Below are 20,086 nucleotides of genomic sequence, written 5' to 3'. Positions count from 1 at the left end.
GAGCAGATTTTCTGGCAGGACTCGAGACCCCGTGGAAGGGACCCATGCTGGAGCAGTTTGTGAAGAACTGCAGCCCATGGGAAGGGCTCATGTTGGAGAAGTTCCTGGACAACTGTCTCCCATGGGAGGCACCCCACGCCAGAGCACGGGAAGAGTGAGGAGTCCTCCCCCTGAGGAGGAAGGAGCAGCAGAAACAACGTGTGATGAACTGACACCAACCCCCATTCTCTGTCCCCCTGTGCCGCTGGTGGGCAGGAGGTAGAAATTTGGGAGTACAGTTAAGCCTGGGAAGGAGGGAGGGGTGAGGGGAAGGTGTTTTAAGATTTGGGTTTATTTCTCATTATCCTGCTCTGATTTGATTAGTAATTAGTTAAATTCATTCTCCCCAAGTCAAGTCTGCTTTGCCCATGACAGTAATTAGTGAGTGATCTCTCCCTGTCCTAATCTCAACCCACAAGTCTTTCATTGTATTTTCTCTCCCCTGTCCAGCTGAGGGGGGGAGTGACAGAGTAGCTTTGGTGGGTACCTGCTGTCTAGGCAGGGTCAAGCCACCAATCAACACGTTGTGGAGCAGACCAAAGGACCTCGCTAGCATACCATCCCTCAAACATAGGCTTGCTGCTCCCAGGCTTATCTCTAGCAAGCCTGGTTTTAACCCTTTCCCCTTTAAACCTAGTTTAAAACTCTTTCAACGAGCCCTACTAACTCCTTCGCAAAAATCCTTTTCCCCCTTTAAGACAGGTGTACCCTATATGTCGCCAGCAGGCCTGGTGTTGTGTAGATCGACCCATGACGAAAAAAACCCAAATTTTGCCAGTCACACCAGTCTCAGAGTCAGGTATTGATCCGCTGGGCCTTCCTGTTTCTTTCTTCATCAATTCCTGCAACTGGAAGGATAGAAGAGAACGCTTCTTTTGCTCCTGATCCATTAACCAGTCGTCCCAAGGTGGTGAAGTCTTGTTTGATTGCCCTTGGACTTCTTATTGCAACTTCATTACTACCTACACGAAAAAGCAACAATGGATAATAACCCAAGGGCTGTACCAGGGTAGGAAGTTTCCTCGTCACATCGTTAACCTGGGCCCCAGGGAGGCAGCAGAGTTCCTTAGGAAGTGGGCCAGTCTGCATATTGGGCCTTCTGTTCGAGTCAGAAGAGAGTCTCCTATGACAATGACCTGCCTTTTATTCTTTATGGAAGTGGTTTTGATGCAGGGTATAGGCCACCTTAACCTTGGTGACACCTGCGACCTAGATGAACCATCATCCTCATCATTGTTCGGTTCCACTTGCAGAGCCTCATACCTACTGTGCAAGGGCACCTGGGAAGGTGGGGTGGTCACAGAGGTGACGCGCCTGCTGTGCCTGGCAGGAACTTGCCACCATTGCCCCCATCCCTTAAGTCACCATGTTCTGCTGGGTGAAGAGAGGATAGGGAATCCCCTGTATCGTGTGTCCTGTCTTCCCGACAGGTCTGTCCCAGCAAAAGTGGGGTGTGATTCCTGTAGTCTCTTTCTCTCTCTCTCGTACTCCCTGATACTCCTCAACCCACTCACATCCTCCCAAAGCTCTGTCACTAAGCGGAGGAGTTCCTCTCCCTGAGCACACCTCCCACAGCTCTGCTCACTGCTGCTGTCCCGTATGGGCGTAAGAGTAGGGCACAGCCTGTAGCCTGGCACCTGGACAGGCGGAATGTGTAAGATGAGACACAACTAGGCAAGACTATGAAAGGGTCAAAAGAAAACAGTCTTTGGTGACAATAGGAAGAATAGAGAAAGGCTTGGTGTACTGCAAAACAAATGAAGCTGATAAGACCAAGGGGTCCTACTGTCTTCTTAATGTCTTTTTTCTCTTCCTCCCACTCTCCTTTTTTAAAAAAAAAAAGTCTTTACGGGGAAAGGTTAATGGTGATGAGGCTCTTGGCACAGTTAATACCTGTAACATAGAGATAAAAGTCAGGCTAGGGCTGGGAGAGAATGTCTAAGGATAAAGTTTCATGAGATAGGTGACCTGATTTAATGGCTAGCAGTTGCCAAAAGCAGAGATCCCACATGCTTTGCCATGTGCAGACACAAACACCCATAAACCAGCATTGTTAGCCACATTCTCTCATTCTGTTGTGCTGGCTCTGGCATTTGTCTGACGCTGTGCTGAACCAGCTAAGCTTGCTAAATGGGCAAAAAGCAAATCCAGGAACAGTTACTAGAAGAAGTGATTGTTTTTCCATCAGTAGTTCACAAGAAGAAAGTAGAGAATATGCAGGAAAACACGCAGTAAATCGGTTGTAGAAAACACTAAAGCAGCCTGCCCTGATGTAGTCTACCCACCTACAGACAACTGTCAATAAAGAAGGGTGAGGGCTAATTAAGAGTTCAGAGAAGGGCAACCAAAATTAATAAAATCACAGAAAACATGACTAACAGAGAGAACTCTGGGACTTGAGATTATTTTTTCCAAAAAAGACTGATGATAAAATGACAACAGTCTTTATTCAGGTAAGCAGTAGATAATAAAGCAAAAAGAATTAAAAAGGAAAGAAGCTGACTGTGAAGACTGTCCTTAGAGGAAGATACCAGTCTGGGGCACTGGCCTGCAGAGAAGGAAAGAATGAAAGTGAAAAAATCTTTCACAGGATTAGAAAGGTTAGAAAGACAAAATATGGGAAAATATGAAGTAAAGAAAGGCCAAAAATAGAAGGGAACAAAAAGTGGTGAAATATAGGTGACTGTTGTAAGGAAAAGAACATGCCCACTAAGGGATAATTTTACTTAGTTTTTTCAGCCACAAAGCACTACTGGCTTTAATTTCTAGAATAAACAACTTATTTTTTAAAATCTTTATTTACTTATACAGCAGTTTATTCTGGTTACAAACTGCAGCACTATGATATGGAACAAACTCATGTAAGTCACCAGAAGAAGATATTATTTACAGGAATCACACCAAGAGAAATCAACTTTCAAGTAAAAGAAGCTGCCAGGTGAATTGTACATTTTTTGTCATCTTCTGTGATCATGTATCCTGCCTAGCCAAAATCACTTTTCAGAGGTCTGCCTTCAGGTCTTCTTTAATAACCATCTACAACCGGGTTTGCAGAAGCTGACAGTAATAGAAATTTAAGAACTCAGACTGTAAACCTAGAGAGTTGTCGTGCCAAATGCAGTGTTACAGAATAGAAGATGCCACAACAAAAAGCACCAGCCCGAACCGACCTCAGGCAGTTTCAACACAGAAATAAGAAAACACATTGAACAGTGCTTCAGAAACAGAATAAACTGCAAAAGCAAAGGGGTTCTCCCTCTCCTGACGTTTGCCAGTCGTGACTCGGTATCTTTCTGGAGTAGGCACATTACTGAAACACAAGGACTTTATGGCAGCACAAAGTTTTTGCTAGGCTACCTAATAACCCTAAGACTGTAAACATAAAGATGGTTTCTTTTGCCCCACAGTCAAGTTATACAAGTAATTTAGGATGCCAGGGTACACTAATTCCTGGTATTATTGCTTAACCGATTATTACTTCACATGGAAGATAGAATCCCTTAAAAATTATCCAAGCACGACAACGCTGCGTTTTCCTAGAACTAGACTCGGATCGTCCTGCCCTGCCACTCATCACAGTGGGGAAAAAATAATGGAACTTCGCTGCTGCAATAGGCAAGACGCCTTTAAAGTAGCTGGTTATTTGTCGACTGGCAATGCAAAGTGCTTGTGGAAACTGCAATGCCGTAATTGCATTCTTGTTTATGAGGTCTTCGACTGCTTTTTCCTGGAGCCGACACCGCGCACAGCGCGCGCTGCCGATGACAAAACCGGCGCCCCGCACGCCGCCCCGCAGCTGCTTGGCAGCACCCCCGGCCTCTCCGGAAACGCCCCACTTCCACCCCAGAAAACAGACGGATGACGCAATGCAGCCAGACGTATCCTCGGGGAGAGCTGCGCGGCCCCGCCGCCCGCACCGGCGGCAGCTGATGGCGCCTGACGGGGGGGGACCCGCGCGACGGGGGCGGGGGCGGGGCCGGCGCGGCGGGGCGGGGGCGGGGCCGGCGCTCCTCGCGTCGGAAGCGGCGCGCTGTGCGGCAGGCGGGGCCGCGGTTGCTAGGCGGAAGTGAGGCGGCAGGCGGCGGTTGGCGTTTAAAGGCTCCGAGGCGGTAAAAGGGTGGCGAGTGGCGGTAGGGCCCGGCCGGGCCGGGGGCGGTCCCCCGTCCGTCCGTCCGTCCGTCCGTCCTCCGCTCTGTGAGCGGCTGCGCTTCCCGTCCGCCGGCCCGGCAGCCCCCGGGCAGAGCGGGGAGATGGTCTCCAGAGCCGGCGAGCGGCTGTTGATCGTCGTCTCCGTCCTGGAAGGTAAGCGGGGTGGCGGCCCCCCGGCTGCTGGTCGTCCTCTCCGTCCTGGGCGGAAAGTGGGGGTGGTCGCTGCCTCCGGGTGTGTTTTCTGTGATGGAGGGAGCGGGATAAGGCAAGCTGCATCTAATAAACTGCTTGTATTAATAAAGCTCTGGACGTACGTATCTTAAAGCCGGGGCGGACCACCCCCGCTTTGTTTCCGGGCGTATTTCCCAAAATATTATTTGAAATGAAGGATGAAAGCATCCTTCTTTTCCGGGGGGAGGCGGGGGATCTGTCTTTTTTGCGTTGCGAAGCTCGCCTCTCCCGTGTTGCCGTTTAAACCCCGTACCGCTGCCGTTCCCCGCGGGTGCAGGGAATCCTTCGCCGCCGTTCCGGCCGGACCAAGCCCGTATGCAGGCAGAGACGCCCCGCATGGCATTAGTCCTCTCTCCCTCCCCGAGCTACGGGCAGCAGCATCGCTAGCCCTGCCTTAGGGCTGCGGAGGCCCGGTTCTCGCTGGCTGGCTGTGGGGTCTTTTCAGCTGGGCCACACTTTAAGAAAGCTTCGGACCAAAACATTGGAGTCCAGCCGACGTCTTACGATGATCAGGATCGTTTCACGTGTCTGCCCACCACCCTCCTTTTTTTTTTTTTTTTTTTTTTTTAAGGTAGGTGTTCTGGTGTTTCTGTCCCCTGTTACCAACGTACTGTAAACCTCATTTTAGCGTTGACTTGAATACCTAGCTGATCATTCCTCGTCTTCTATTTCTACAGATTATGCTTACTGAGGTGTAATTAGTGTGTGAGTGTGGGGGTTTGGGTTGTTTGGGTGTTTTCTTCTGGTTTGGGTCGTTCGGTTGTTTTATTTTTTTGGCTGAGTGCTTTCACTTTGTCAGGTAAATCCTATGATCTCTGTCCATTCATGTAGTTTGGCAAGGTGGGTTTAAAATAAGATCCTGTCCTCTGACATGCATGTAGCCCCTCCCCACGCTGTGATACATGTAGATTTTAAAGATGTTCATTTTGTTGTTTAAATTATTAATCAGAACACTGGGTGATGCTGGACCCAGGACAAATTCTGTACAGCTTTAGGCACTCTCCTAATCTAGGACTGTCCTGGTTTTGGCTGGGATAGAGTTAATTTTCTTTTTAGTAGCTGGTATAGTGTTATTTCTTGGATTCAGTATGAGAAGAACATTGGTAACACACAGATGTTTTCAGTTGTTGCTAAGTAGTGTTTGGACTAAGTCAAGGAGTTTTCAGCTTGTGATGCCCAGCCAGCGAGAAAGCTGGAGGGGCACAAGAAGTTGGCACAGGACACAGCCAGGGCAGCTGACCCAAACTGGCCAAAGGGGTATTCCATACCATGTGGTGTCAGGCACAGTATATAAACTGGGGGGAGTTAGCCTGGGGGATCACTGCTCTGGAACTAACTGGGCATCAAGTCAGTGAGTGGTATTGTGCATCACTTGTTTTGTATATTCTGATCCTTTTATTAATATTGTAATTTTATTATTGTTGTAATTATTTTTTTCTTCCTTTCTGTTCTATTAAACTCCTCTTATCTCAACCCATGAGTTTTACCTTTTTCCTTCTGATTCTTTCCCCCATCCCACTGGGTGGGTGGAGAAGTGAGTCAATGGCTCTGTGCTGCTTAGTTGCTGGCTGGGCTTAAACCATGACAAGGAGTGATTTTTATTTTTTTTTTCAACAATTGGAAAAATACCTTTCACTGCTTTCATTAGATCGTGTTTTGCTGCTTTGATGTGGGACAGTCATATACTCAGCAGTAGAGGTAAAGCATTCAATCTCTGTCTCTCACCTGTTCACTTGATCTATTCTCAATCATAGATTTCTCAAAATGAAATCATACTAGTTGCCTAGTTTCTTTCTCTCCTTGTTCTTTGTTCTTTATGTCTTGCTATTTCTGGATGCTTCACAAATAGCCTGTTTCATGTTGTGTTTTCCTTTCTTTCTTCTGCAGAGTGGGATGACATTATTTTTTAAATACGAAGAACATAGCTTTAGAGTAAGCGCAGGGAAGATGATATGGGAAATGTATTTTTATGTAATTGATTTATGGCATGAATTTGAGCTCTCATTTCTTTTTTTTTTAGTGATGGTGTGTGGCAATTACATTCTTTTACAGGACGCTGCTTTCCAAAACGACCCAAGCACGTGCTTGTAGTTGAAGCCAAGTTTGATGGTGAACAGTTGGCTACTGATCCTGTAGAGCATACCGATCAGCCAGAATTTGCTACAGAATTGGCTTGGGAACTTGATAGGAAAGCACTTCATCAGCACAGGTAACATCAGAAAGTTAAGTCTGATTTGGAGTTAAAATTTCATTTTCTTGTGTTTACAGCTATTGAAATACAATTTTTGTGTTACTGTAATCTGATTATTTTTTTTAGAAACTTTCTTTTAGCTGTATGCTGATCTATCATAATGTTGCCACAACTAAGAAAAGTAGTACATGGCAAAATAAGTGATGCTTAAAAATTCTAAAGGGTATGTCTTAACACTACTGAAATAAAACCAACAGCTTACAGCAAATTAATAATGCTATAGTTCAAGCATTGGATTCAGCCTTTCTTATGTATACTGTGATACAGAATTAACTTAACTTCAATCCTGAAAAGCCTATGTAACATATTTTTTGAAATATCAAATAGAAGAGCTGAGAAATTAAGTAAGGCTTTCATAACTGTCCTTTGGTTTTGACTGACAGATTGCGTTACCTCCGTATTTTCAAAGAAGTTAAAAAGGCCATATTATCTTTGACATTTGACGAAAGAAAAATGCCTAACTATACCTTGTGCTAGAAACCTTATTTGTGCCTCTAAGTATTGTTAGGTGCTTTGCACAATAATCTGTTGCATAAGTCCTATTTTTAAGATACCCTCAAAAGTGAAATTTCCATTTCCTGTGAGGTGCAGTGCTTATTTCTTGTACGTGGATGAGATTGAATTTATTTGTCACTAATGTCTTTTTAATAGCACTTGAGGCTCTGTGAAACTGCAATACACTTTTCTTACAAAATTAATCCACTTGTTTGCTCAGTTAATGATGATTTTTTAAATGTTCAGTATAAACTCAGTTTCTGACCTACTAAAACTAGTTATGTAACAAACTGTATCATTGGTATGCTTGAAACTTATGAATTTTTTTGTGTGACTAATTGCAGAGATAAATTTTACATTTTGGATTTCAATTGAGTTGTTCTTTTAGGCTGCAACGTACACCTATCAAACTCCAGTGTTTTGCATTGGATCCTGTATCTTCAGCTAAAGAGAATATAGGCTATATTGTACTTGATTTAAGAGCTGTGCAGGAAAAGAAACAGGTATGTTATGGGGTATAAAGCTTTAAAAACTTATGTTTTGACAACAATACTGTTACAGATAGAATTTTAACTAAGGCACAGGCAAAACTTGGGAGTCTTCTTTTGGAGCATGACTCCTAGTTGATCGTGTACTTGTCTCCTGTTTTTTTCTTTTTTTTATTTATTAAAGAGGAGAGACATCTTGACTTTACATAAGAACATGGGCAAATGAAAATACTTTTGCAGTAACCTTGCACTTTTGAATTTGAGAATTGGAACACTTGTAAAGCAATACTTTTAAGCAATTCCATGATTTAATTGCCTGGAAAAAATTATCAAAGCAGTTGATACTGAGCAATTGAATTGACTGTCCATCATCAAATCAAGTTTTAAGGCTTTTATGGGCTTCAGTAGATGTGGTGTTACGTTATCTGAAGTTCTAGCCCCTTAACACAACATAGAATAAACATAATACAAGAGTTTATATGAATTTAATTAATCAAAATTCCTTGTTCTTGATCAAAACATAACTCTTATGGGTCATAACAGGACCCTGGTGTCTTATTTTGACATCACACTTCCTAAGGATTTGTGAACCATATAACTTACTGTGCACTTTCAGTGGTGAACTTCAAGATTTTTCTCTTCTAATTAAAGATTTATGGCGTATTTTTCTTGCTAACTTGGAAAAGAGTATGTTCAGCTAGTCATCCAGAAATCATTCTATAGAATCTTTTAGTATAATAGTCTACTCAAATTAGACCAAATTTTTGGAAACAAAAACCAAGGTATATTTCTGTAGATGAAGAAGTAGAAATGCTAGAGCAAGTTTCATTTTTCTGTAACAATAGTATGTTATTGTCTTGGGTTTTTTAAATGCTTTTGGTTTTATTTTTGTTTTTAATTATGTAGGCACCAAAATGGTATCCTCTGCTTAGTAACAAGTACACTAAATTTAAATCTGAAATACAAGTAGGTGTTGTGTTGGAGACTGATTCAAAAGCACTGGTTGATGGTTTTAAAGCAAAGGATGCGCCCCCTAGAGAAGGGAAGGGTAAGTAACTTAATGAGAATATCACTCACTTTGAATTTAAAACCTTCCTGTGCCAGATGAGTGTATCACTTGTTGCAAACGTGTTGGTTTAAGTCTCAAGAGAATTTTAATTTCATAGCATTTCCAATGCAAATCCTTTACAGCTGATTAATGTACCTTGTGGTAATAACTTTACAAGGATGCTTTACTGTAGTAATTGTGTGACTTTCAGGTGGGTGGAATTGCAAACGAACTGATCTTTAAAATCAGAATCAGGGACTCATAGTTTACTCCTATGGCATTTTACTCATATTTCAGGGCCTTAGAAAGTTCTGTAACGAAAGAAATAAGAAAGGAGCTCCTTTACAGAATGCAGTTTCAGTACTTCGGGCTTGGAATTATAAAGTAGTGCAATATTTTCATTTGTCAGTGGCAGTAAGTGTTTCGCTACATTTCTGGCCCAGACTTCAATGAATTGGCTGCATTGCAAGAGTGGTCAAGGCAGTATTGAAGTTCCAGTGTAATTGCCTAGCTTACTCCATCCTTTCAGGTTCACAACAAAGCACAGGGAATTTTGCATGTTGTAAAGTTTGTGAAGGAGACAAGGAACTACTGTCAATGATTTGTTAATCTACACTCCCCTTGTGATCTGTCCACGAGCTCTCCTACCCCTCATGACACTGGCAGAAAATACAAGAAATCCCTTTTGCCTTCATCTAGCACTGTCTTCCCCTTCATGCTTTCTGTGGAATAATTGTTACAAACAAGTTTGCCAGCTTTCCCTTTCTTTTGTCATTTCCAGATTAGTCAATACCATATTTAGGCAATGGAGGAAGAAAAACATGTAGATAATTGCAGGTTTAAAGTTAATGTTCCAAGCATTGGGTATGACAAAGCTAGACTACCCAGTTCTAGTCTAGTCTAATAGTTAAGGAGATGTTTTCCTTCTAGGATTCATATGCTTTGATTTTTATTTTTTTGTTTGTTTCACTGACCTAAGTGGTCTAAAGTTTCCAGTGTTTGAAATGGAGCCTTTTCGTTCATAACTAAAAGTGCTGTGTGATTATTCCTATTTGGTGTAACCTGAGGTGCTTTGAAATGTATTGAATTACTGGCAGTGTAGAGTAGAAACTAGTAAACCAGAATACAAACAGTGTTTTATGCACTGAAGACTTCAGATGAAAAATCTTTAAATGAAACATTCCAGAGGTCTGTGGAGTGAGACATCACACTTCTTTCAATAGTTGAACAAGTTGTCCTGTGCAGTTACTGTCTTGCATTTCCTTTCTTGAGTACAATAAAGAAAAAGCATGGTAGACTCTAACCTAATGAAATGAAGTTCCAGTCAATGTAATGTTACTCACTGTAACATTAAAGAAAAGTATGCACTAGCATTCTCTCTAGCATAGTGTTCAGAATAACACCTGTGCCCACTGTAGCTATACCTAAGTATACTTAAGGATTTCTCTGTGTTGAAATGCTTTGGAACCAAGCATCAAGATCTTTATTGTAATTTTTCTTCCTAGATGTACCATAATAAAGGGTAAAATTATAACTATATATAAAGATTCCTGCATCAATTAATAAGGTCAAAAGTTACTTAATTTTTTCTATTCTCTAAGCATTTGCCCATCTTTCTGGACTAGACCCTAAAAGTATTGTACCAATCTTGAATGAAGAAGAGGGCTATCATCAAATTGGACCAGCAGAGTATTGCAGAGACCACTTTGTCCTGTCTGTAACCATTGCATTTGCCACACAGTTGGAACAGGTTTGTTTCTTTGCTATGTGTATTTTTTAAGAAGTACTATCCTATGTTTGTATTTTTCCTTCCCATGCCTTATTTCTAGTTAGGATTTTTTTATTGTCTTGTAAGTTTCTTGCAATAAATAAACTTGTCCCATATTGAATTAATATACATTAATTTGGATTTTAAAACTTTATGTAATGCTGACATGTCAAACTACAGATGAAAGATCAGAATTCATCAGAATGCACTAAAACTGCATTTACTTTAAATTATGCACTTTTGTGAAATGCACAGATTTATATTCCAATATAGTATAAAATGTATGTGTATGGATAATATCAGTTTTCAATGTGATGCCCATGTCGTGAAGTTCAAATGAAATACCTTTCAGATCTGTACGATATGTGAAACGGTAGAGATTATATGTTGCCTAAGGGAAGGACTTATTAGCTTGGATGAAATGCCATGCTAATATGATTATTTCAGCTTTAGATCTCGACTGCTGTGTTTATGCTGTACTGTAGCACACTGATACACATTGCCTGATTTAAAAAATATAGGCATGCCCAAGTTACTGTGAAAGTCATGACTCCAAGCCAGCATGATTTTAATTGATCTTATATAATTTTATCACAGTGCATGACAAACTCTCCTCAGTCTTCTCATCTTTTTTCAGAGAAAATAATTCTCCACATCAGAATTATAAGGCTTTGTGAAGTAAATTTACAGTGATCACTCTGGGGTACCTTGTACCTTGTAAGACATTGAACTCTCAGTTGTAGTGGCTGCAGGAGGAAGTAGCTGTTTCTGGCTGTTCCAGTCTTTTATTCAATCACAGAAGTTATACAATAACTTGGTATCTAATCTGCATTGTTTATTTACACTAAAAATATTTTGTGGAGGCACTGCTCATTTCTGAGTATTTGTGCAGAGCTTGATATTGAATATATGATGTCAGTTACAGCCCTTGGTGCTGATAAATCTTGAAGGTAGTTAAAAATGGGTCATTTTACAAGTTACTGGTATGCTTTTGTGAAGTAAGATGTTTCTTTTTTGATTCAGTTTGAGTAAGAATATAAGTGTTTTCTTTTTATTTTCTGTCTGTAGTGCAAGCTAGGATTTCGGTCAGCTGCTCGGTAGTTTGAGATCACTTTAAGCTCTTTAATTTCCAAGCTAATGCTTAAGGATTACTTTAACTGTACATTAATGAAAGAGATATATTCTTCTTCTCTGTATCTCTTTTAGTTAGTTCCTAGTACTATGAAGCTTCCTGAACGACAGCCGGAGTTTTTTTTCTACTACTCATTACTGGGAAATGATGTCACAAATGAACCTTTCACTGATTTAATTAATCCAAACTTTGAGCCAGAAAGAGCTTCAGTTCAAATACGTAGTACAGCTGATGTCCTTCAAGCTTATCTTTGTGCTCAGTCAAAATTGCAGGTAAGCTGTTTCTTCTCAAATGTGAATGAAAATAAATAATGAAAATAAAATAAATGGAATATGGCTTCAGCTGAAACTGAAAAGCATTTCTCTTTCCAAAACTGGATTGTATTACAGTATTTTGGCTCAAATATAAGTTGATTCTCTTGCTGATTTGAGGGAAACCTTAGCAGTAAGTTTCCTAGCTCTGATGGAGCACAGTCTCTTTAGTATGGTTGCTATAGTAAGCTGCATTACATGTCATGACGAAAGGTATTGCTGAAACATTATATTCCCAAAGAACTTGTGGCATTCTCAAGAGCTCTCAGCTGTGGGACCTGCTCTGCAATCAGACCATACGCAGCCCACAGTCTTGCTTCATGCTGCCTGTGATAACCTAAGCCACACCAGCTGCTCAGGTCACTGTTGCCTAAGTTCCAAAATCACTGTCCTCAGCATGCTTTGTGAATAATAAGGGAGGTCTGGCTTTCTTCCCCACTCCTTAGCAAAATATGATTTTAAAATATACTACAGCCGTATTTGGGCTGTTAGGGGATATTGCTTATCTTTAGCTATTCCTTTAAATGGGGATGTGGCTTAGTGGTGGAGTTTGCAGTGTTAGCTTTACAGTTGGAGTCAATGATCTTAAGGGTCTTTTCCAACCTAAATGATTCTATGATTCTAAATATTGGGTAGTATTGCAAGTGTTTATGGCAATCTGTGTCTGGCTCACACTTGACTCATTATTAAAAAAGAGACTATTTGGTTGAGGATAGTATAGGGTTTCTAATAACATAGCTGGTAAATACAACAGTGTTTGTTACATGACGTCTTGGAACTGGACCCTTTTAAAGTTTGGGGGTTCTTCTAAACTTGTACAGACCATTCTAGTTTTGTTATCCAGATTAGTTTAAGAATGTTTCTATTTAAATCTTCAATTGTTTCAGAATTTTTTTTTCTCAACTTCAAGTGTTTTTCTAATGACAGTTTTTGTAGAAACTTATACACTGATGTGTTTGGCATTTAATCTTAGTCTATGGTCTTGCAACAAAGTATTTAATACAGCATATATTACATATATGTACACATACAGATAATTACACGTTTTCATCATGTTAAAGAATGACTTTTTGAACAAAAGTTGTCATGAGGTCAGATCTACACTTTGATTTACAGTTTTCTTTCTCTGACTTCTCATTCAGCTTTTTAAAATTTATGATACAGGATCAGAGCACTGTATTCTGTTCCTTAATATTTAATATATTTTTTTTCTGAAAATGAAGACTTTGGTCATAAAAAGTAGTAGCTGCCAGACTGGGGGAGGGGGGTTATATATTGTATATGATTGTATTTGTATGTATGTGTGTGTGTTTGTACATATATATACACACGCAGGTGTATATATTGGCAGCTGACAACTTTTAGCATTAAAGTCTTTATTAAGTGTAATAAATACTAAGGATCAGAATACAGTATTCTGATCTGCTAAAACAGAACTGAAGTGACTCTTATTTGGGACAGAGCAAGTTGGTATGTAAGTTTGAAAGGGTAAATTTCACTGAGGAAAATAAATTAACTTAGAGTGTGTTTTGGGGTTTTTTAAGATCTCTCTTTTACTTAGGTATATAAATATTAAGCTGTGGAAGGAAGAAAGAGTTCAGTTAAGTTTTGCAAAACAAATAATGATTCTTGCCAGGAATTAAGAACACAGTTACTTAACACCAAAAATCCTTGCTATTTAAATGGTATCTAAGTATAGGCACAAAGGCTGAGCTTTCAAATAACTTTTTCTCTTTACCTTGCAGTCATGCATTTTATATGGCTATACATCAAGGACAAGAATCTGTGCTGTGTTTAGAAGCCACAGACTATTGAATTTGTCCTCCAGAAGGGATGATATGACAGGCCCTCAGAAGGGCAGTGCAGTGATCTGCTACTGTGCTAGCAAATCCAACCCGCTCAATACCGAAATTTTGTAGTTGTTCTTCTACTGCTCAGAACACTTGTTCTGAGCATACAGGGACAGGACTAGGGATGATCATTTTAATTTGTTGTATTTATGCTACCTTTAGTAGAAAGTGAACAGACAGTTCAAGTGGAAATGCAATGCTGGTTACTTTCTAGCACTTCTGTATATATACAGATCCATCTTTGCTGTGGGGACCAGTCTCTTGGAAGCACTGAAATACCCCTATCTGGACTACTGAAGAAAGGAAATGCTGAGATTGATCAACACCCTGTGGCAATAGAAGGAGCATTTGTCCTTGTTCCACCAAACAGAGCTAAACAGAAACTGCCGCAGTTGCCTTTGGATATGGCTCCTACTGTTGGGGTGTCTGTAATTCTGCAAAGGGAGAGCTTGAATGCCCAGGTATAGCATACTTGTTTATTGTTGGTGTAGACACTGTTGCAGTTTCATGTTAAAAAACCCCCTTTATTTCTAAGCCATATTTGACAGTTAAGTATGTAAAAGAAAACCTGAAAGAGTCAGTTGCTTTATATGAATAAACCTTTCATTGCTTCTTTTTTCTACATTGGAAAAATCATCTCAAACTATAGAAATGTTGTAGACAGAATTTTTCAGTGCAAGCCATGATCAATAAGAAAACTGTATCACTTCGTTTAGCCTTTGATTCCTTTAAATGCTCCAACTGAACCTAAACAGCCACAGGAGAAAGTTCTTTCACCTACGAGTGGGAAAACAGAGAGCCTGCAGCAGAGATCCCAGGAAGTCCTGTCTCAAGCTAACCATTCTTCTTCAATAGAAGATGAAGCAACAGAAAGTGAAGTGGAAACCCTTAAGTTTGAAAAAGGCATGAAACTAAAGAAAAAGGGTATGTGCTATATAATTTTTTTTCCCCAGTTGTCAAGTGTAGTCTTGGATCTCGTACTACTCATTTGTGGTGATGAATTTCAGGTAATTAAGAATTTTTTACATAAAACAAGTAACAGGAGGAGAATAGATGTTTTAATTTGAACACAGTCATTTTTGAAAATGCTGTGATGAGCCAGATTGGGGATTTGGTGGTGTGTAGATTACAAATGATGTGGATGGTCATCAGCTTGAAAAATGATACCAGAAATGTTTGGAATTTCCCTGAATTCGGGAATGGGAATGTTCAGTACAATACCCATGAAGAAACTGACTTGCTCAATGAGGAGATGAAATGGTCTAACATTCACATTTATTAAATAGAAAGGCAGGGGAAATGTGGGATTTTTAAGATTTCTAAGGAATTTACTCTGTGGGTAATAAATTGAGAAAACAGATGTTCACACTGCAGATTCCTGAACAAAACCAAGCAACTGGGTTTGTTTATTTGTTTTTACATTATCATTTTGTAGGGACTTGGTAGCCCATGTAACCTTCTAAGGTTTCCTTTGTTTTGTTTTTGATTTGAGGACTGGGTTGGGGAGAACTCAAAGAGGAACAGAGATGAGAGAGGAAGAAATGCTATAATGATAGAGTAAAGCTCAGAAGAAAGAATATTAGTTTGCTAAATGTTACTGAACAGGCATCTTCCTAAGATGATTTATGAATAAAGCCAAATAATCATTTCTTGAATGATATTTGTGTAACTGTTCTTTTGAGATTGGTCCTAAAGATATGCAGTTCTGTAGAGGAAAATCTGTGTCCTAGAACATACTTTCAGGATTTGCCTGCTAGTTCAGCCAAATTTTCTTTTAATCCTAACTGATCTTATCTAAGCAAGGATTAAGTCCTTTATATGGAATGTGTCAAGAAAAAGTATTGTAAGCCCAGCAGCTAGTTTGAATCTGTGGTTAAGAAATCCAGGGTTGTGCTGGTTTTGTTAATAGTAATAACAATTTTATAACTCTCTGGTTTGAGGTGTAAAACATGTCATTTCATGTTCATTTTTCAGGGCTGGTGGCTGAATCTTGCCAAGACGTTAACAAAGAGTATACTGAAGAGCTTCCAGTTTTCAAAATGCAGAGCAGAGCAAAGTCACCTTTATTGTCAGATCTGCAACATTCCAGTAATGCAAAATTTATCAACTTTAGTATAGTCAATGAAATCTGAATATAGTACAACTTAAATGAATTTTAACAGTAGGCTGCACGCAACTTGTGTTTTCTTGTCTGTGACAGCCTTAAGCTTCTATTCAGCCATTTCATTGCACCACACAATCTAGTGACATTTTACCTGAATCACTGAAAACTATCATTCATATGTTGTGCTACCTAGCTGATGTTGAAGTATTACTGAATTTTTCTTTTTGTACAGTTACTGTTAATGCAAATAAAACACTCAAAAACAAGCAGGAAAAAAATAAAGTCAATGCTAGCAATGATGTATTTCTTCAAAAATGACAGAAATGGAAATATTTTAGATAATTATGAAGAGGATCAGAACAACTAGCAGTTACAAAAGGCATTTGAGTTCTCTGACAGTTTCATTGCCTCTTTCTCTGCTTTACTATCTTAAACGTTTTTGGAGGATACCTTTTGAAGACCCTGTCTGTAAAACTCGTAGTTTGACCTTTTACTCTTTGAAGGCAGTACTGGGTCCCAGTGCAAGGACTTGAGAAGCCTGGATGCAATTGGACAGGCACTCACTGTAGCTTCTGCTTTCTAAATTATAAAATGGATGTCACAGTAGGTGGGTTCTGATCAAAGGGCATAAGCAGATGTGCTTTACAGACCTAGCTAGAGCCTTTTTGTTTATTTCAATAATCAAACCTCAGCTTGGGACCAATAGTTGATGCTGCCTTACATGAGTACTGTAATTGACCTGATGGTCTGTCTTTTTCAGTCCCCGACTAAAGAGGTTAGTTAATTCAAAGCAAGCTAAGTTACTACAAATGATATTTTTTTGTAAGCCCCCCTCTTCTGTATGCCCTCAAGTTGGCTAGGAACAATTATGTAAACTCTTGAAACTGAAGTCTTATATCATCCTTCTGAAGAATTTAATATCTTGGATCTTAATCTAAACTTTTCTTCAGTGAGATAAACACACATACCTTTGAAGAGTAATAAAATAAGGAAAAAATATTACAGAATCTTTTAAGAAGATTTAAAGATTATTGGGGTTTTGGTGTTTTTTCTTTGGAAGCAGTAACTTACAAATAGAGTGACTATTTTTCATAGTATTAGCTTATATTACAAGGAATTGAAATCTCTTGGGGAAGCAACCTATCTATACTTGCATTTAAAATGTGAGACCCATCTTTAATATATTTTGTTAATTTGGGCAGAACAGATTATTAAAAATGTGCACAAATTCTCTTCTGTGTTTTCAGCTGATAATGGTCCAGTAGCTGCATCTCAGCCCAACCCTGTGGGTGCATCCAGTTCTTCTGAGCCAGTGTCAGCACAGAAAATTGTCATTCCAGCAGCCTCTCACCATTTTTGCTTCTCAATAGACTTACGAAGTCTACGTGGTCTGAAAGTTGGTTTTCCAATAAATTGCATTTTAAGGTATGGCTTATTTTGTTGGTCTTATTCTTAGTAATAACAGCATTTTTCTTTTGAATACAAAGCCTTCATAATATGAATGGTTGCTGGCAGTATGCTGTCTGATGCCTTTTATGTAGCTGACTTTCAGTAGCGAAATACTTCGGAATGTTCATCTGGCTCATCACTAAACTTCTGAGCATTACAGCATTAAAGATAGTATGTAACACTTAACCTGCACTGTAATTTGTATTAAATCTCACTTGAATATCTGACCTCGGACAATATAGGTCATCATTCAGTCCTTAAAGGAAAAGGGTTACTCGTCTCCTTACTTTCTGGCTGCCCTTGCAGCTGATTGAAGGAGTGATTTCTGTAGCTTTCCATGTCACCACCAAGAACTCCTTGTAGTGTTTTAATAAGAGACAGCATTTTTTTGTTAAATTAATTTGTGGACTTAAAAAAAAGACAAGCTTTTTGGATACGTGAGGTTTGTGTCTGAAGCAAAAGTAGAAAACTACCAGTGCTAGGCTGGAGCAATTGCTTAGAGATTAGTTTGTTACTGATGTCAACATGAAAGAAAAGTATGGGATCACTTTTGGAGAATCAGCAGATGTTAGCTGGGAGGTGAATGCTAATTTGGAGGAATAAGAACTAAAAAGGTGAAGGTCCAATTAAAAGTAAGGGTATGGAAACCAGTATCTGTATAAGGTAGGAGTTTGGTTGTTTTTTTAACATTGCCAGTGAAGAGAGAAAGTTTCTTTTGACAACTTGTTTGTTTTGTTTTAGGTTTTCCCTAGAGTATAGGATCAAGAGTTTGTAGAGAGAGGGATGATTTTGTTGTTTTTAAAAAAAAAAAAAATTCTTACTTATGGAATATTAGTTATTGATGGCATTGGTTCATAGCAGTTTTCACAGTTTGCCTTCTAGTTTCTTTTAGGGGCCTTTTGGTGTTTGTGATGAAACATATCTTTAAATGGTGATTCTGTTTGAAAGGGTTGAATATTTGTAGCTGTGGAGGCGCATCTGTATTTGCTTTGCATTTGTTGTTCTGACACAGTTTGGTTCAATATGTTTTTAACTAGTCATCAGGAAGTCTATTCATGTTAATGAATCTTAGAGTTTAAGCTTTCGCTGACCTAGGATGAAAAGGTGGGCTTGGGGTAGAGGGTTGGAATAGTTTAAAACACAACAAATACAGATTGCATCATTAATGCTTTTCTGTATAGGCTGTATTATTAAATAGCATGTGGAAAACAACGTACAAAGGATGGAATTTTGTCACATAAAAAGCTTTGTCACATAACGCTCCAAAAACTAACTTGTTTCAGAACAGTGACAACAAATAGGTTTTGCTGTTTCAGGCACTTCAGTTTTTACAGTCAGTGATGAATATGGCAGAAACTGAAGAGGAGAAACATCCAAACACATAAATGCTAAGAAAAGTTGCAGGGTAAAAAAATTGCCTTTTCACTCTATATTGGGAGCATTATTTCATTCACGTCTAATCAAGCTCTTTAAATGTTTTTGCAAAAACAGTTGAAGTATCAACATCTATAAGTGGCAGCATTTGATGCACATTTATTTTATTAGTTACTTAGCTGACAGCTGGCATCATCAATTCAAGCAAAGTGAAGTTCAAGAGGTTATTGGTTTCGCCTTTGTTGTAGTTTATCATACACTGAATTGTTCCAGTAGAGTAGTTTCAGGCCACATTGTAAATCATATTTGTAAAATGATTTGACTTTCCTTTTAGTGTTAAAACTGTGGGAATTAAAACCTAAATTCTTCAAATGTGACTGAATTTTTCAAATAGTTCTGACACTGTGTATATGTCTACTTAGTTATAAGTTATTGTGTGTTAGACCAGTCTTGGCTGAAATATAGTTACAAATGTTCCCAAGCAGCAATCTACATCTGAATATAATATTCCTTTTTTCTATTTCTCTCCTCACTTTATATAATAATTGCAGAATTTTAATAAAAGATTAATTCATATGGTTGTGAACACACAGGTCATTAAAGCTTTTTTGTCAAAATAACAGCAAATATAAATGAAGCTGGATCAGTGCTGAAGTAAATGAAAACAGGAATGTTTGAGAACTAAATTCTATAGTTGAATGTATTTGTGCAAATTTTACTAACTTTAATACAAGTCATGCTTCAGTAAAAGATGTCTAAACTGGCTTCCTTGTTGCAGAAGGTATAAGAAAAGAGTATACTTATTAAATTATTATTTGATTTTCTTTTAATTGTTTTTATTAGGTACTCTTACCCATTTTTTGGCAGTGCAGTGCCTATTATGACCAGCCCACCTGTAGAAGTCAGAAAGAACATGGAAGTCTTTCTTCCACAGTCCTACTGTGCATTTGACTTTGCAACTATACCTCATCAGCTTCAAGATACATTCTTTAGGTGATAACTCGCATTATTTTTATCTTAATTACACTTCTTCTATTTTTTTTGTAAATGCAGTCACAAGTTCAAATTTTTTGCTTGATCATCAGTTTGAGAATTTAGTAAAGAATCGAAGTGCTAATGCCAGTGAATATTTAATACACTGCTCTTCCAGTTTCTTTGTTACTTATATTTAAAGTCAGGGACTCTAAAATTCTTGCTTTTATCTCTTGAGTACTTATGCAGGGATCATTGATTGCAGAAACAAGTGCTGTTGCTGTAAGTTGTTAAATTAAAGGTCGATAGCATAGTTTTAACAAAGCATTACTTCAAATGAAATAGGTATTTTATTTTTCTTTTTAATACACAATGATTGTCTGATAACTTTGAAAATACAGCAAGTACCTAGGAAACTTGAGTAC

The 20,086-nt window shown here is 38.9% G+C and overlaps 1 protein-coding gene across 3 annotated transcripts in view; it reads left to right on the top strand.

Moving 5' to 3' along the window:
* The first annotated feature begins 4,124 nt into the window (after positions 1–4,124).
* CEP120 (centrosomal protein 120) overlaps positions 4,125–20,086 on the top strand; it is a 41,410-nt gene continuing 25,448 nt past the window's right edge. The window contains exons 1-11 of one of the 3 annotated variants that reach the window (XM_049794824.1): positions 4,125–4,341; positions 6,472–6,628; positions 7,554–7,668; positions 8,560–8,701; positions 10,327–10,451; positions 11,676–11,873; positions 13,996–14,223; positions 14,479–14,686; positions 15,737–15,850; positions 17,114–17,291; positions 19,533–19,682. In XM_049794824.1, the coding sequence (XP_049650781.1) occupies positions 4,290–4,341; positions 6,472–6,628; positions 7,554–7,668; positions 8,560–8,701; positions 10,327–10,451; positions 11,676–11,873; positions 13,996–14,223; positions 14,479–14,686; positions 15,737–15,850; positions 17,114–17,291; positions 19,533–19,682 (1,667 nt within the window). In that variant the 5' untranslated portion in view covers positions 4,125–4,289. Of the gene's footprint in view, positions 4,342–6,471; positions 6,629–7,553; positions 7,669–8,559; positions 8,702–10,302; positions 10,452–11,675; positions 11,874–13,995; positions 14,224–14,478; positions 14,687–15,736; positions 15,851–17,113; positions 17,292–19,532; positions 19,683–20,086 lie in introns of all 3 variants that reach the window. The other 2 variants (XM_049794826.1, XM_049794823.1) reach the window with 2 other exon arrangements.

This window comes from Accipiter gentilis, chromosome Z, assembly GCF_929443795.1.
Source record: "Accipiter gentilis chromosome Z, bAccGen1.1, whole genome shotgun sequence".
Taxonomy (NCBI): domain Eukaryota; kingdom Metazoa; phylum Chordata; class Aves; order Accipitriformes; family Accipitridae; genus Astur; species Astur gentilis.
This window is presented reverse-complemented; position numbering and strand designations above follow the sequence as displayed.